At 36.5% G+C, this 16981-nt stretch overlaps 2 protein-coding genes and 1 non-coding gene across 4 annotated transcripts; 2 read left to right on the top strand and 1 right to left on the bottom strand.

The window, feature by feature from the left end:
• Positions 1–4126: 4126 nt before the first annotated feature.
• Positions 4127–7712, top strand: LOC133317340 (sucrose-phosphatase 1-like). Of its 2 annotated transcripts, none has more exons than XM_061519202.1 (9): positions 4127–4234; positions 4894–4976; positions 5084–5383; positions 5540–5641; positions 5770–5964; positions 6058–6345; positions 6924–7110; positions 7323–7369; positions 7446–7712. In XM_061519202.1, exons 2-9 carry the CDS (start codon positions 4917–4919, stop codon positions 7521–7523), a joined length of 1257 nt encoding a protein of 418 aa, XP_061375186.1. In that variant the 5' UTR covers positions 4127–4234; positions 4894–4916; the 3' UTR covers positions 7524–7712. The 2 variants fall into 2 exon arrangements, with proteins under 2 accessions (XP_061375186.1, XP_061375187.1); XM_061519203.1 differs by lacking the exon at positions 4127–4234 and adding an exon at positions 4240–4362.
• A 1663-nt stretch (positions 7713–9375) lies between these two features.
• On the bottom strand, positions 9376–9447 carry TRNAC-GCA (transfer RNA cysteine (anticodon GCA)). Its single transcript has one exon. It is a non-coding gene; the product is annotated as a tRNA-Cys (tRNA).
• A 3182-nt stretch (positions 9448–12629) lies between these two features.
• LOC133317344 (uncharacterized) lies at positions 12630–14813 on the top strand. Its single transcript, XM_061519206.1, has one exon. It carries the CDS (start codon positions 12630–12632, stop codon positions 14811–14813), a length of 2184 nt encoding a protein of 727 aa, XP_061375190.1.
• The last annotated feature ends 2168 nt before the right edge of the window (positions 14814–16981 follow it).

Genomic DNA, 16981 nt, shown 5'->3' with positions numbered 1-16981 from the left:
GATAAAACTCACAGAATGTTAGAAACAGATGCTAGCATACAAAAAATCTGAGCCTAATGTGTGTTGTCTCCTTAAGACAATTTGTCCCCCTTACCGGTGCCAAAGGAATGTGGACAATCATCTCTTAGGATAGAACGAATTGTGTCTCCAAAATGTGATGGCATTACCAATATGGAGTCCCCTCGAACACATCCAAATACTTGAGAAATCGCACTTACTAAGTCTATGGCAGAATGCACTAACACTATGGATGCATAGTGTAACTTAGAAAAATTCGGGATATGTATTTTTCTGACGGGCTGAACATGTATATATAGACACGAATCGAACAAGATAAAAAAGTTCAAAGGTCAACAGATATGACAGATAGGAAATTGCAGGTCCTTTTTGGATAAAAAATAAAAAAATAATTTAATAAAAAATTGTTTTTTTATCTCACACATGACCGACTGCACAGAACCGGACAAACGGTGGCGGTGGTGCGCGCGTGTGGTAGACCAAGGCCCATGTGCGTCCTCCTTCCTCAACAAAAGTGGTGCTCCCCAATGGGCAAACTAAAAAGGTGAAGTGGAGGCTTAGTAACCATTCTGCTTCTCATCTTTTGTCTAATGTAGGACTTCTATCTGCACTCCCTTTTCACCTTATCTCTTTCTTTTCTTCTTCAACCTACTTTTTATTATAACCCATGAGATTTAGACACAAAAATCCAATAGAATTTAGTAAGGACATTTTGACTCGGTGTAAAATTAAAAAGTTTTACTTCTCATCTGAACTGTTGTTTTCTGTACATTAAAAATATATAATAGATAAATATGTTTTAAATAAACATCTCTGGAAATATAAACATTATTACTTTATTTTTATAGAGTGCCTAAATTAAACTAAATTGATGACAAAAACTCTGCTATAATTAAAATAGAGATTTATTATTTTTTCTATTTATCTCTGTTTTCCCCTTCTTAAGGTTCGTTTGTTTTGATTTTTAGTAGAATTAGTTTTGAATGAATTAATATTAAAAATATTGATTTGTGTTTAAAAAAGATATTTTTAAGTAAATTTAGAAAAATGAATTAATAAAACTAAATGATGGTAGTTCAGTTGGTGTATATGAGCTAAGCAAGTGAGGGTAAAAATATTTGTTCGATCCTCCCCAACACCATCTTTGAAAGGGGTTTAAAGCCACAATCAAGGATCCTCCCTGGATTAATCCGTAAGGAACCTATGAGATTAATGGACGATAAGCTCCAAAAAAATAAATGGGAATATATATGTCTCATGCACACACAAAAAAGTTGATAAGATTCATTTATTTTTTTCTCTCTCTTCTTCTTAGTGGATTTCACCCACTTTTATATATGTGCAGGAGAAACTATATTTCCTTTATAAATTTAAAAAATAAAATAAAAAATCTTAACCATAAAACAATCTAATTTTATTTTATTTTTGGTTGTGTTAGTATATATAATCAATTTTTTTAATACTCTAATCAATTTTATTTTAGAAATCAAAAGTAAAATGCAATTTTTTTAATACACCAAATCCGTCATTTATTACCAAAATCATTTATTACCAAAATTCCATGGAATATGCTGGTGCCCGTCCCTACCTGTCGTTTTTTTTTCCTTCTTTCTTTTTGATAAACACCTGTCGTTTTAACTGAAATGTCAAAATGAAAATGCAAATTGCAAAAAAAAGCTTTTATATTTTGTTATTTTTATTTTATAGGTACAATTCATTGTTGTTCTTTATTTGGATGCTTGACCAAACCCAATCCAGTATTTGGAAACCCAAATGGAACGCTGGCCCCTCATTTCATGATCTGGTGCCTACCCCATGTGTGTGAAGGACATTCTTTTTGTTAAGACATTTATCTATAACGTTGTTGTTTAGTTTCTAAATTTTAAAGCTTTAAAAATTTAGTGCTTTGAAATTTACTAATTGAAAAATAAGAAAAAAAAAGTTATCATAGTAAATTAATTATGCACTTTTATTTATTTTTATTTTTTTAAAAACAAAAAATTCTTCTTTTGCTGATATTTTTCATTTGTTATTTATATTATAATTTCAATGTATTTTCATTTATACTTAAAATAAAATATATCATGCTATATATTATATATTCCACTGTTTCATTTATCTTCCTTGCTACAATTTGATTTTTAAAACTTTATGATATTACATATCAAAAATAAAATAGAAAATTAGAAAACAATAACAATGTCATTAATCACCAAAACCTATCACTTATAAAAATAATTTCAAATATTTACCTGAAATTCCTTTAAAAAAAAATTCTACGCTTTATACCTATCTAAGTGATAAAATATATTTTTAACGAGGAAATTTATACTTACAACTTATTTTCGTTTACAACCTCTTACACTTATATCTTAACCGTTAATTTTCGTCAATCAATGATTGTTATTTTCGCAAATCAAACTCATTAATTAATTATTAATTCACAATAAATAATAACTGTTGATTGACAGAAATCAACGGTTAATATATAGTTATAAAATGTTATAAATTAAAATAGATTGTAAGTATAACCTTCCCCATTTTTAACACATAATAATCACCAAACTTTTTTAAAAATCTCTCTGATTATTAGTGCTAAATTAATAATTACATTAAAATGATTATACATTCTACTTGATATTAAACATTTCATTTTTTCAAAATATAATTATTATGTACTTTTTATCTCTTATGCACGGACACACTCTTTTGAAGAAAAAAAATGCATGTGTCGGACATCGGCACGTTCCGACAAGCAGTCAACACTCTGATACGCTTTTAACATGCGGTCAACATTTTTCGATATTTTTTTATATCTAATATTTATTTTATTTTATTAACTAAATATAAAAAATCAAATTATAAATCAAATTTTTTCTGTTATGAAATTTGACTCGAAAAATTAATTTGTTTATATTTATATTACGAAATTTGAATATTTGATTAATTATATGTTATATTATGAGCTGTTATATGTATTAAATGTAAACTATATTATATATGTTAAAATATTATTTAATATCAAAATGTATCTTCAGGTGTTAAAATCTATTTTTTTTTAGAATTAACATGTCGGCGTATCATGTCCGTGTAGATATTAGTGCAACATAATTTTTTATATATTAAATTTACTCTATCTATTAAATTAAAACATATTCACATAAAAGTGCTTAATTTTCCATTATACCCTTTAATAAGAAATAACATATATCTTTTTTGGAAAAAATGTTTGTCCTTTTAAATGACACAACTTATATCATTTCGCTCTCACAAAGAGGTGGGACCCACACCTTTATATTTTTTTGTCCACTCTCTCTCTCTTTCTTTATCTATATCTTTCTCTCACTTAAAATGACACAATTTTACATCCTTTAAAATGATATACATTTTTCCCATCTTTTTTTAACTTTTGACTCTTATTTTTTTAGAATAAATTAAATTATTATTTTTATTCTAATTATAATATACATATACTCATATATTCTAATTATAATTAATGGGATTTACATTTGTCATTTAACATGACACAACAAAATTTTCTTCACACACAACATTTTGTGGGGCCCACACTTTTTGAAAAAAAGTAAAAAACTATGGCACGCAAAACGAATCTTTATAACATTACACAATCACTTTTTCTACAACATAACTCTTATAAAACCTATAATTATAATATACATATACTTTTATATTCTAATTATACATTCACTAATTTAATACAAAACCGACCATATTTATTTATTTATAATTTTTTTAAAATTTTATTAGAGAGATATAAAATTATAGGAAGGTTATACTTACAACATATTTTTATTTATAACTTTATTTTAACCGTTGATTTTCGTCAATCAACAGTTATTATTTTCATAAATCAAATTTATTAATTAATTATTAATTTGTAATAAATAATAATTATTGATTGACAAAAATCAACAATTAAGATATAATTATAAAATATTATAAATGAAAATAGATTAATTTATAATTATAAATGAAAATAGATTATAAATATAATTTTTTGATAAAATTATTAATATAATTTAATAAATTTTGTACGAGGAAAGTGTTTACAAATTCAATATTAAATTCACGTGATTTAGCTTTGATCGTGAGTGACCGCAGTTCCTTCACACGCACTCAGAGAGAGAGAGAGAGAGAGAGAGAAGCAGCAACGAATTTAGATCCAACTGTTTCGTTGCATCTTTTCCGTTACAGTGTATGAGTCACTTCCCTTCCTTCTTCTTTTTAATCCTTTCTTCTTCTTCTTCTTCTTCACAATCATTAATTTCATTTAATATTAATTGTTATATATCCTCTTCACAATCCCAAGTTATTCTGTCACAGGTAATCATCATCATCCATTTCTCATCCCTCGCTTCGCACAATTTCAATTTTTCTCATTTTTCTTACTATCTCTTAATTATTTTTTTGGAATTACGGCGACTTTATTTTTTTTTATCTGAATTAACACAACGTCTTTTCCTTTTCAACATGAACCAATTATTAGGTAAATGTTTTATTATTATTGTTATTGTTTTTTTTTTCTTAGTTCCGAGAAAGAAAGAAAAAAGCATTATCAATTTTTTTTCAATTTAGATTGAAACTGTGAAATAGATAGATAGATAGATAGATAGATGCTACTTGGATCGGAATTTGAGTTAAAGATAGCTTATGAGCACAAATGCATGGTTATTTATTGGTTTATCATTTTGATTTATTTTTAAAGGAATGCACTGCACAAAATGCTAATACAAGAGTTCCTTTTGACTATATAATCTTTTTTTTTCCTATTTATTATTATTATTATTATTATTATTATTATTATTAATCTGTTGTTGATGTGTACATCTTGTTGTTAATGGTTTGTATTTACAGCACCAAGTTGGGGATTGAATATCATGGATAGACTAAAATCTTCTGCGCGTCTGATGATTGTTTCGGATCTTGATCACACTATGGTATGTTTTTGTAGTTGCCCATTTTGTTATTCCTGATTCTGATATTATTTATTTGTTTATTTGTTTTTGGGGTGTGATTTAAGTGGGTTGATATGTTTTGGTTGCAGGTTGATCACCATGACGCTGAGAATAGTTCCCTTTTCAGGTTTAATGCTCTTTGGGAAGGTCATTATCGCCATGATTCTCTGTTGGTTTTCTCAACCGGAAGATCACCTACACTCTACAAACAATTGAGGAAAGAGAAGCCCATGATAACCCCAGATATAGCTATAATGTCTGTGGGGACTGAGATTACTTATGGTAAATCAATGGTGCCGGATGAAGGATGGGTTCAGTTTTTGAACCAGAAATGGGACAAGAACATAGTCATTGAGGAAACAAAAAAGTTTCCTGAACTTGCTCCTCAGGTATGATTTACAGGTGGTCGTAATGATTTGTTTACACATTGTTTTCTATGGGTTCAGTTAGTGTGACTTATTTAATTCTTTGACAAATTATTATTTTGAGGTAGCAATAGCATCTTAGAATGGTTTGGTTCATATCTGGAATAATTGGTAATGCAGGCAGAAACAGAACAACGACCACACAAAATTAGCTTTTATGTCAAGAAAGACAAGGCTCAGAATGTGACAGAGGCTCTTTCTAAGGTTTTGGAAAAGCGTGGGGTAAGCTAATTGCTTTCTTCATCAATAATTTCGTATGTATTGATGTGAGTGTATAATTTGGAATTTCTGACATCTTTGCATTTTTATTATTGTAAATGGTTCCATAATATTGCCAATTTTTTGTTCAGTTGGATGTTAAAATAGTATATAGTGGAGGAATTGATTTGGATATATTACCAAAAGGTGCTGGCAAAGGACAAGCTCTTGCCTATCTGCTCAAAAAATTTGAGGCTGAGGGAAAAATGCCGGTTAATACGCTTGTTTGTGGTGACTCTGGAAATGATGCTGAGCTATTCAGCATCCCAGGAGTCTATGGTGTCATGGTTGGTGGTTTAACTTGTTTACTGTCATATTTTGCCTTTATAATCAAAGTTTGAGATCATCTTGCTTATTGCATGTGTTTCTGTTCATTGTAGGTAAGCAACGCCCAAGAAGAATTATTGCAGTGGCATGCAGCAAATGCGAAAGATAACCCCAAAATTCTTCACGCCTCAGAGCGTTGTGCATCTGGGATTATACAAGCCATAGGTCATTTCAAGTTAGGCCCAAACCTGTCCCCAAGAGATGTTTCAGACATTGAAAAAGATGTTGCAAATGCATCTCCAGGTTATGAGATGGTGAAGTTAAGTTTGTTAATGGAAAAGTGGAGGCGTGCAGAAGTTGAGAACAACGAGCTGTTTATTGCTGGTGCAAAAGCAGCCACTGTATGTCTGATAGCCTTTACTTTTACAGATTTTCTAATATCTATTGCGTGTTCTTTTTGGGCATTAAGTTTTATCATTAGCAGATATGGCCATTCTACATTTTGTTATATACTCCACATTCTTGCTAAACTGCTCAACCATATTTTTTTTAAGTTTTCATCTTTAGCTGATAAGTTTTCACTACCTTTTGATATGAAACACTAGAGAAAGAATCTTGGAGTAGCGGTAAAGTTGCTCCTTTGTGACCGGAAGTTCACGGATTTGAGTCCTGGAAATAGTCTCTTTGTAAAAATGCAAAGATAAGACTGTATAGAATTGACCTTCATCCCTACACTCACAAAGTCGGAGAGTCTTGTGCACTGAGTTTGCCCTTTGGATATGTTTTCACTAATAATCACAAAAATGTCACGTTGCTTTCACTTGTTCCCTCATTTTCTTGTTTGGTGATCTATGTGTGCTATATTATTCCACTAATACACTTGGACATGACTTTTTTTTTTTTTTTTTCAAGTCTTTATGTAAGAGTTTACCTTTTGATGAGTATCTAAATTGAAATTGTTCTTTCTTTTAATATGCAGCATCCATCCGGTGTTTTCATCCATCCTTCAGGTGTTGATCATCATATTAAGGAGTATCTAAATATTTTGAGAAAGGTGTATGGTGACAAACAGGGAAAACAGTATAGGATTTTGGTGGATGATGTATTGACTACACAGATAGGTTCAGATACATGGCTAGTGAAGTTTGATAAGTGGGAGTTATCTGGTATGAGTTTGCCTTGCTTTTTGTTGATTATGCTCATTTCATTTCCCTCCCCTTTATATCTCTCAAAGTAAGCGATTTGATATCTTGTTTTTATGTTGAGACCATTTTTATGAATAATCTATCTTCTGGGCATTTTGGTAGGGTACTATCTATAAGGAAATTAGAAAATTTTGCGTTGCATGTCTTACCTTTCTAATTTGCCAACATTGCAGGTGAAGAGCGGCAAGGTTGTGTGGTCACTGCCGTACTAAGCAAAAAGGTGTGTTCTAATGCATTAAGTGTTTTTCATGTGTTGTCTTTAATTTTTGCTGAGAAGAATGAACTTTGATTTTCAGGATTCCGAATGGTTCACTTGGGTGCATGTGCATCAGACCTGGTTGGAACAATCAGGGAAAGGAGAATGGATACTTTAGCTTGTTCCTATAACTTATCCAAGTGTCTTGTGATCCCTTTTACAATAAGTGTAATGTAATCCAATGACAAACAAATTTCTGCATTTGAATTTTTAAAGACCTTCTATCATGTGAAGGTGTCTCATATCATAAGTATTTTATATTTACTGTAAATCTCCTGGTTGCATAGCTTTCTTGAGAATCAAATTTTAACATCTTAGCTTAATTATAGATAATTTCAACATGGAGTTATGTTTGGGTTTAAATTTTTTTTTTCCCTCTTTTCTGTTAAGCAGGATTCATCATCTGCGTAATTACTAAATGAAAAAGAAATGACAATATTATTCTTTCAAATTGAGTTAGAGAAATGGTTTATATTATTAGGGCTCCTATAAAACTTGGTAGAATTTGCAGCTATTGTATTCTGGCTTCTACTTTTTTGTGTGTCTTCATTTCAAGTTCCCTAAAACCTAATACTTTAGATTGAGAGGTCATTAAAGTCTTGCAGATAATCTTTTATTCAATTGAAGAGTCTCTGAGAAATTAAATATCTTTCTTTTCTTGGATCATCTGAATAAAAATATCTGTACCTGTGCCTTAATATTCGACAAAAACTTGCTCAATGTTCTCTTATTTTATTTTTATTTTGTCCCACGAATCTTCCGACTTCCCCAGAAAATATGTATCGTTCTCGTGCCAAATAATTAAAGGGCTTTATGTTTATGATGTGACATGATCTAATTCCATTTTCCTACACACACATCAAAGAGGTGGGGTCCACATTTTTTTCCTTCTCTTTCATCATTTCACTTTCTCTTTTTTATTGTGTGAGTAGGAAAATCAAGTTGGGTTATGTAACATAATAATCATAAAACCCATAATTAAATACCTACGGCATCTATTTCAGTATTGTTCTGGTGATATTACCTAGGCAAAAATGAACCAACTGGATTGGCGCGTAATCCGGTTAAAATGAACCGGGTGGGGTTAGAAAAAATGAGTAAGTAACTCGAGTCAGCTCAACTCGTTTCAACTCGAAAAAAATTGAGTCAACCCACGAGTCAAACGGGTTGGCTCGCGGGTTATGTTTTTTTTTAATATAAAAGTATAAAAATTAATAAAGGTAAAGTGAAAAGCTAAAACCTAACATCTCAAATCCAAAGACCCAAACGAAAATACCCTGCAGCTGTCAATAAGTCTAAAATTGTGCATCAAGGACCTTTTTTATAATATATGTGAAGTATGAATGTGGTGCTAACTGTCAATAAGTTCAAGTCCAAATGAAAAAGGAATTTTCTGTGATTTATCTGTATAATGTGTTTGTATTGAATGAATTAATAATTTAGAAAAAAAAATTTAGAAGTTATGGCATCAATGAAATTTTATTTTATTTTTTATTTTTTCAAGCCAACTCTAACCCGACTCGGATCGGGTTGGGTTGAATTTTCTGGCTCATTTATTTTTCGAACCAACCCTAACTCGACTCGTTTTTTTCAAGTTGAACGCGGGTTGAGTCAGATTGGATCATTTTACCAACCCTAATATTACCAATGAATCTCTTCTTGAAGTAAGATGAAAACAATAGTCCAGACTTTCATTTATTAGGCTACATGTATGTGCATCATACCCTGAAAATATTACCTTTCTTTTAAAGGGTTAATTCTTAAAAAGTAATCTGGGAGCTCGTTCTACAATATTTCACCATATCGAATCAGTGTTTCTGGAAATCCCATTATGCCATTTTAACATTTTGGGAGCAAGATTTTTCGATTTACTATGAAACTGAAACCCTTATCTGTCTCTCGCAAGTGTGGTAAAAATTAAAAATGGAGAACTGCAGTCTAGTCGTTGTGAACAAAAAAGGTGCGCTAAAAGGGCCCAACCGGGTTCGAACCGGTGACCTCTTGATCTGCAGTCAAATGCTCTACCACTGAGCTATGGACCCTAGATGATGATTGCTCTACAACAAATAATTGTCGATTAAAATCTTAAGAATTATTTTTTAATAATTTAATGAATAATGATATCTGTATATAAGAACATTAAAAAATATATTTTCATGTTCTATAGGGAAAAAATAAAAGCACAATTAATATAAAATACAAATAGAAGTATATGTAAAATTATGTTTAAGTTCAAAATTAAGTAAAGGTGTTTAAAAAGAAAAAATTTAAAATAATTATGACATAATATAAATAGAAAAAAAAATAGGGTCAATAGTTATAAGATAATGTAAAATGACAAAAAGTGAACTATATAACTTTTTTTCTTATAGTAGATCTAACAAGTAATTAGAAAATTTGTTTTAATATGATTTATATAGGATGCTGTATTATTAATCTACTAATGACAAAAAGAATCACATCTCCATTTCTTTTCCAGCAAGCATTTCAGTATGATGATGAAGGAGAAAACTCCACAAATAAATAGACAAGAAGTAAGAGAGTGTCAAGAGCCATAAGACATAACGAGATAGAAGATGGGGTAGGCTCCTCACATTATTAGTCATGGTGGGAGACTCCATCACAACGAGATTGTGAATCTTGCTATATGGCAATTGAAAAGACTTGTGCCTTAATGTGGGCATCAAGACGACTAAGACAATATATGCTACACTATACAACATGGATGATCGCTCGAATACACCACTTGAAATACATATTTGAAAGTCCTCACATCTCCGTAAGGGTGTCTAAATGGCAAATGATATTGTCGACGTTCGACATCAAGTGCATAACCCCATGAGTCTATCAAAGAAAGCAAGAATGCCGATCTTCTAGCTAAATTTCCTGTTAAAGATAAATAGTTAGAGTCATACCCAGATAGAGAGATTTTGAATGTTGAGGAGTGTGAAGAAGAAGGGCTAATCATGTGGAAGATATACTTTGATGGAGTTGTCAACATATGTGACAACGGAATAAGAGCTTTGGTGGTTTCTCCTGATGGAAGATAATATCTAATAATCATCAAGCTAGAATTTGAATGCACCAACAACATTGCAGAATATGAGGCATGTGCAAGTGGATTACAAGCTACAATTGATCTAAGAATCAAATGGACACATTATGGCTCACCAGATTTTAAGAAATGGTCATTATTGTCCATGATTGAAGTTGATTGAGTAGTGTATTTCTGAAAATATCTTAAGTGTCAGATATACTCAAATCAAGTCAATGCATAACCTTTATCATTACATAACTTGACATCCCCTTAGCTTTTTTTCGATGAAGGGAATGGACGTCATTGGACCAATCAATCCAAAAATAATGATTTCGCTTGCGCCGTAAAAAAAGACAATGACCCATAAGGGTGTGACACATGGCGAGCAAGGAAGACAAAAATAAATATGAAGTGAGAGCTTAATGTACCGGGTTTAATCTTCCTACCTTAGAGCGAACTTTTGATACCACCGTGTCGCATGTGCGACTTCAATTCAAATTTCGCCAGTTGGAATTTTTTTTTTTTCATCTCACTTTCACATTCTCTCTCCATTTTTGATTGGTGTTCCTCACTGAAAAAATGGTACCACAGTTGTACCATAAAAATTTCCCTACCCTTGCTACCTTTTTATTCCTATTAGATTTTATTTAAATCAAAGGTCTCAAATATAATATTTTTTGTATTCTTCTTCTCTCTCCCTTATTTTTTTCAACTAATTACATGTTTTGATTCTTTTAATATCAATTGTTGTTTTAAATATAAACTAACAGTAATAAAAAGGTAATAATGGTAGAAAAATTAAATAGGTAAGCAATATAATAATCCCCTAATTTATATACTGTTCCGGATGGCCCAACAAGGCTACGGCCCAAAGGCCCAGGCCCAATCTCAACCCTCATTCCACGTCAGCCCTACCAGCTGGTGAGATCCTCCAACTCCCATCACGACGAGTCTCCCAAGGGGAAACACCAAAATGTCCTACCTTGGGACCGTAACCCCCAAAGGCAGTCGCCCCAGATGCCATAAGGGGAAACTGCCCTTTGTCCCACGCTGACATTGCCAGACACAAAGGGTGCAACGCTGCTATTACAGCAGCGTCTGGCACGTCCAGCACTGCAACCCCTAGCAGATCCCAAGGAGGGTTGACCCCCTCACACCAGCCCAAGCAATATTCACACCACCTTCTCTATAAATAGCCCCCTGGGCACTTGAGGAAGATATCTTATGTATCGTTATTATGCCCATTTGATTAAGTCACATACCAATCTTCCATTGTTATTAGCTTGCTTCATATTTGGAACAGTACCTTCTAGCCTGGTCTTTACCTTAGCTAGAGGTATCATTCATATAGTGACATCATCCCCAAAGGGAACATAGTGGGCTTATAGATTCCAACTGTACATTGGCGCCGTCTGTGGAAAACTATAAACTTCTATTCCCATTCTCCTACCAAATATCCACAAGATGCATTTCACACTCTGATAACTAAACATGGTTTTCACGACGAGAAGAGCAGAACAAGCTAGAGACATTACCCCAGAGGGTCACGTACAAACAGTACATTCCAACTACCCGCCATCCATGCATTCAGCCCCAGCTGAGCGAGCAGCCGGCGAGGCTCTTCCCCCGGTGCTGCAATCTGTTGGCCCACAGTTACCAACAGCTGATGCTAGAATAGCACAGTTAAATCATCGTGTAGCCATACGAGAAATGCAAGGAGAAAACTTAATCCCAAATCAACCCCCACCGCCGGGAGTTCATTTCGGAATGCCACTCCCCATTGTTGTTCCACGAACCATCCCAGTCGCCCATCGTCCACAACCATCCTGAAGTCAGCCAGTGGCAATGTACAATGATTATTGAGTCCCCATGGTCGCCCCATACCCCCCTGGACCTTACACTCATAACGTTGCTTCCCCTTTCCCTCAACCTTTCCCAACTGGTTTTCCATTCCACGATTACCCAATACACCCCCATAATGCAATCATTCCACAACCCCAAGGGTCAGTTACGACCCCCAGCTAGCCACAATATGGCACCCATCAAGCCTCAACTCTCTCTTACTCTGTTGAGGCCCCCCAAATACCTCGCCCACCACCAGACTTGCAGGCTCGTAACCCAAACTTACGAATAACACCCGCTAATACCTCAGGATGCAACAAACCCCTTACCGATAGCCTACGCCTAATGCCCATACCCCTCGATTTTAAAGGGCCGTCAAACATCACCACGTATGTCGACGACACCGATCCTTTTGAGTGGATCCAAAAATTTGAGGCAGCAATGACCCTTCACGGTCAGACAGATCTCCTTATGTGCAGGACCTTTCCTACACTCTTAGACGGGAGAGCATTGACATGGTACACCATTTTGCCAACACGGAGTATAGCTTCCTGGGATGATCTAGCGTGTAAGTTCCAAACCCATTTCGCTACTAGCCGCCACCTGGTGCCCAAGTCTGTACATGCACTTGAAAAAATTCGCCAGCAATCTGGGGAACCCCTCAGGTCTTTCTTGGACTGCTTCGACAAAGAGGCTCTTCAAGTGCAAGGTTTAGACCCTAAAGTGCAGGTGCACATACTTTTGTCAGGCCTGAGACAAGGGGCGTTCGCATACGAGCTCGCCCGCCATGAGATTACTGACCTTAAAGAGGTCAAGAAGAAAGCTCAAGAGTTTATGAGAATTGAAGAGTATAAAGGGAGTAGAGCTGACGACTCTCAAAACCGAGAGAAGAAAGCTAGCAAAAAAAAGGCAGTTGATGAAGAGAGGAAAAGTCACAAATCCCCCAAGTATTCTAGTCGCCCTATCGGGCGTGATACTCAAAGACGCCAACCTCACAGCGTCCTACAAACGGAGTACAAAGAACACAACAGTAACCCACAACATCAACCACCAGCTAGAAAAGTCATCGTGTACTGCAAGTTCCACCGGAGCAATGGCCATAACACTGAAGAGTGCAGATCCCTCAAGGATGAGATCGACGAGCTAATCAAGGGAGGAGCCCAAAGGCAGTTCAATAATTCAGGGCGCGAAACAGGTAATGGAAGGTGTCGTTGTGAACGTAGCAGGTCACCAGAAAGGCGAAGAACCGACCAAGCTAGCTATGGGCCCCGTCGTGAGCATAACCGAAGGGAGAACTCCCCAAGAGGCCGCAGGGCCCAGATCAGCCCAAGCAACAATGATGGGCATCAAGAACGTGAAGAAGACCCTGTGGTTATCAAACACAGAATAATAAACATGATTGCAGGTGGACTAAGTGGCGGTGGCGAAACAACTAACACCAGAAAGAAGCACTTGAAACAATGTTTGGCAGTGTCTGGTAAAGTCATCAGCAAAGCTAAAGCCAATACCGATCACATCAAGCCTAAAATCGTGTGGGACAACGGCGATTTGGGCGACGTCCTGCCTGGACATGATGACCCCTTAGTCATCCAAGCAATAATAGCTAACTTTGGCATTAATCGCGTGTTTGTTGACCATGGCAGCTCTGCTGACATCTTATTCTTACCTTGTTTCAGGGCATTAGGGTTTATTGTTATTGATTTAACTCCTGTTGTTGGTGAACTATCAGGTTTCAATGCTACAGTCACCAAGCCCCTCGGCATGATAAATCTACGCTTATCAATGGGAGTGCCTCCTACTTCGTGGTCTGTTGATATCCAATTTCTAGTTCTTGACACCCCATCAGCATACAACGCTATCCTCAGAAGGAGGATGTTTGCCGCATTTGAGGCAAGCATTTCTCACCCGCATTTGGCAATGAAGTTCGTGGCGAAGGACAATAAGGTCGCAACAGTAAGAGGAGACCAAATGGTAGCTAGGAGTTGTTATAATATATCTTTGAAACCGGCAACCAGGGTCACCTTCAAAGACCAACCAGCGCCCCAAATGATAACAACCCACGTAACTGAAGAAAACCCTAGCAGCAATAATAAGGATATTGATCAGTGCTTTCTTGTAGAATTCGACGCAAGGGATGACCCCCGGGTGGAACACTCCAAGCCCACGCCGGATGGAGTATTAGAACATGTTGTCTTAGGCGACGCGGACCACCAAACAACCACCATCGGGGCGATCGCTGATCCTGAAGTAAAAAATAGGTTGATTGAATTGCTACGAGGAAATAAAGATCTGTTTGCCTGGAAACCGTCTGACATGCCAGGCATCGACCCGAAAGTGTGTTGCCATCGGCTGACAGTGGATCCCAAAGCAAAGCCCGTAGCACAGAAAAAGAGAAAGTTTGGCCCAGATCGCCAAAAGGTGATCGATGAGGAAGTAAAGAGGCTCCACGACGCCGGCTTCATTAAAAAAGTTAAGTACACAACCTGGCTCTCCAACCCAATGTTGGTTAAAAAGCCCAGAGGGGCGTAGAGGATGTGTGTGGATTATACCGACCTGAACAAGGTATGTCCTAAAGATGCTTATCCTTTTCTAAGCATTGACTAGCTAGTTGACAATGCATCCGGCTTCAAAATACTCTCATTCATGGATGCATACTCCGGCTATAATCAAATTCTGTTACTTGAAGAGGACCAAATCAAGACGACACTCATCACCCAGAACGCCAATTATTGCTATACTATGATGCCCTTCGGACTGAAGAACGCTGGTGCCACATACTAGCGAATGGTGAATGAAGTGTTCAAAGACTTGATTGGCAACAGCGTTGAGGTTTACATTGATTATATGATCGCCAAATCACAAATGCCAGAGGAACACCTTTCACACCTTCAAGCCGTATTTGATAGGTTGCGAAAGTACAACATGCGGCTGAATCCAAGCAAGTGCGCCTTCGGCGTTCCGGCGGGTAAGTTTCTTGGCTTCATGCTGACAGAGAGAGGCATAGAGGTCAACCCCGACAAGTGCAAAGCTGTTATAGAAATGCGAAGCCCCCAAACAGTCAAAGATGTGCAGCAGCTGACCGGGAGGCTAGTGGCCCTCACCCGTTTCTTGGCGAATTCTGCACACAAGTCACTCCCATTGTTTGGCTTACTCAAAAAAGGTACATCCTTTCAATGGTCTGATCAATGTGAGAAAGCTTTTCAGGAGTTCAAAAGAGCCTTATCCTACCCACCGGTCCTCGCAAAACCAGAAAGTGGTGAAACTCTGTACTTATACCTCGCCGTGGGTGCTGAGGCCATCAGCGCAGCTTTGGTCAGAGAACCAAAAGAAGGGCAGCAGCCAATTTATTTCGTTAGCAAAGTGTTGCAAGGGGCTGAACTGCGGTATCAGCAAGTTGAAAAGGTCGTCCTCACACTCATCTTCGCCGCACGAAGGCTGAGGCCATATTTCCAAAGCCACCCTATTACAGTCAGGACCAATCAGCCTATTCGCCAAGTCTTGCACAAACCCGATCTCGCCGGAAGGATGATGTCATGGGCGATTGAACTGTCCGAGTACCAGATCAGTTACGAACCCAGAACCACCATTAAAGCTCAAGCTCTCACAGATTTCATAGCCGAAGTGACGCACACCTGTGCAGCAGCTAGCCAAGCAACAGAAACCCCAAGGTTGGCGTCATGGAAGCTATATGTTGATGGCTCCACCAACGCCAAAGGATCCGGGGCCGGCATGATAATCGAAAATCCGGATGGTGTGGCGATGGAGCACTCCTTATCCTTCAACTTTAATACCACTAACAATTAGGCTGAGTATGAGGCCATGATTGCTGGCATGCTTCAAGCGAAAAAGTTGGGAGTTCAACATCTCAAGGTGTTCAGCGATTCTCAGTTGGTGACTTTCCAAATTTTTAGAGAGTATCAAGCTAAAGGGCCACAAATGTGAAAATACTTGGAGAAAGTAAAAGAAATCATGTTGACCTTCGAGACAATCGAAGTCGAGCATATCAGGCGATCCGAAAACACACGTGCGGATATCCTCACCAAGCTAGCAAGCACTAAAAGCCCAGGTAATAATCGTTCTGTCATTCAACATAACCTGCCTAATCCATGTATCATTATGAGTATTACAGACTTAGCAGAATGGGTCACCGAAAGTACCTGGATCACTCCCATCACCAACTACTTGTTAGAAGGTACCCTCCCAGTGGACCCAAAGGAAGCCAAGAGTATAAAGCGAAAATGCGCCCACTTTTGCATGATGCAGGGCGCTTATACAAAAGAGGCTGCTCCACCCCATTTTTGAAATGCCTGAACCCCAGCGATGTTGGGTATGTTTTGGAAGAGATCCATAAAGGAATCAATGGCCACCACATGGGCGGCCACTCTCTGGCAAAGAAAGCTCTTCGAGCAGGTTTTTATTGACCTACCATGGAGCATTACGCCCATGAGCACGAGAAAACATGTGATAAGTGCCAAAGATTTGCAGACATACACAAAGCACCACCAGAAGAACTTACTATGATAACATCCTCTTGGCCTTTTTACAAATGGGGGATGGACCTCTTGGGCCCTTTCCCTCAGGCGGCAGGCCGAGTTCAGTGGCTGATCGTCGCCATTGACTATTTCACCAAATGGGTCGAAGCAGAGCCAGTTGCTACCATCACCTCTCAAAGGGTGAGGAAGTTCTTTTGGAGAAAT

Source organism: Gastrolobium bilobum, unplaced genomic scaffold (assembly GCF_033153095.1).
Source record: "Gastrolobium bilobum isolate Gb01-03AN ecotype WA unplaced genomic scaffold, APGP_CSIRO_Gbil_v1 utg27994, whole genome shotgun sequence".
In the NCBI taxonomy this organism is placed as follows: Eukaryota; Viridiplantae; Streptophyta; class Magnoliopsida; order Fabales; family Fabaceae; genus Gastrolobium; species Gastrolobium bilobum.
Note: the sequence above shows the minus strand (reverse complement) of the source record. Positions and strands in the feature narration are given on the sequence as shown.

Bases quoted from the DNA above. Each gene is read 5' to 3' on its own strand.
- LOC133317340 (XM_061519202.1), top strand. From the start codon at position 4,917: ATGGATAGACTAAAATCTTCTGCGCGTCTGATGATTGTTTCGGATCTT. The intron at 5,642-5,769 runs GTAAGCTAATTG...TTTTTTGTTCAG, and splicing joins AGGTTTTGGAAAAGCGTGGG to TTGGATGTTAAAATAGTATA. The intron at 5,965-6,057 runs GTTGGTGGTTTA...TGTTCATTGTAG, and splicing joins CAGGAGTCTATGGTGTCATG to GTAAGCAACGCCCAAGAAGA.
- LOC133317344 (XM_061519206.1), top strand. From the start codon at position 12,630: ATGCCCATACCCCTCGATTTTAAAGGGCCGTCAAACATCACCACGTAT.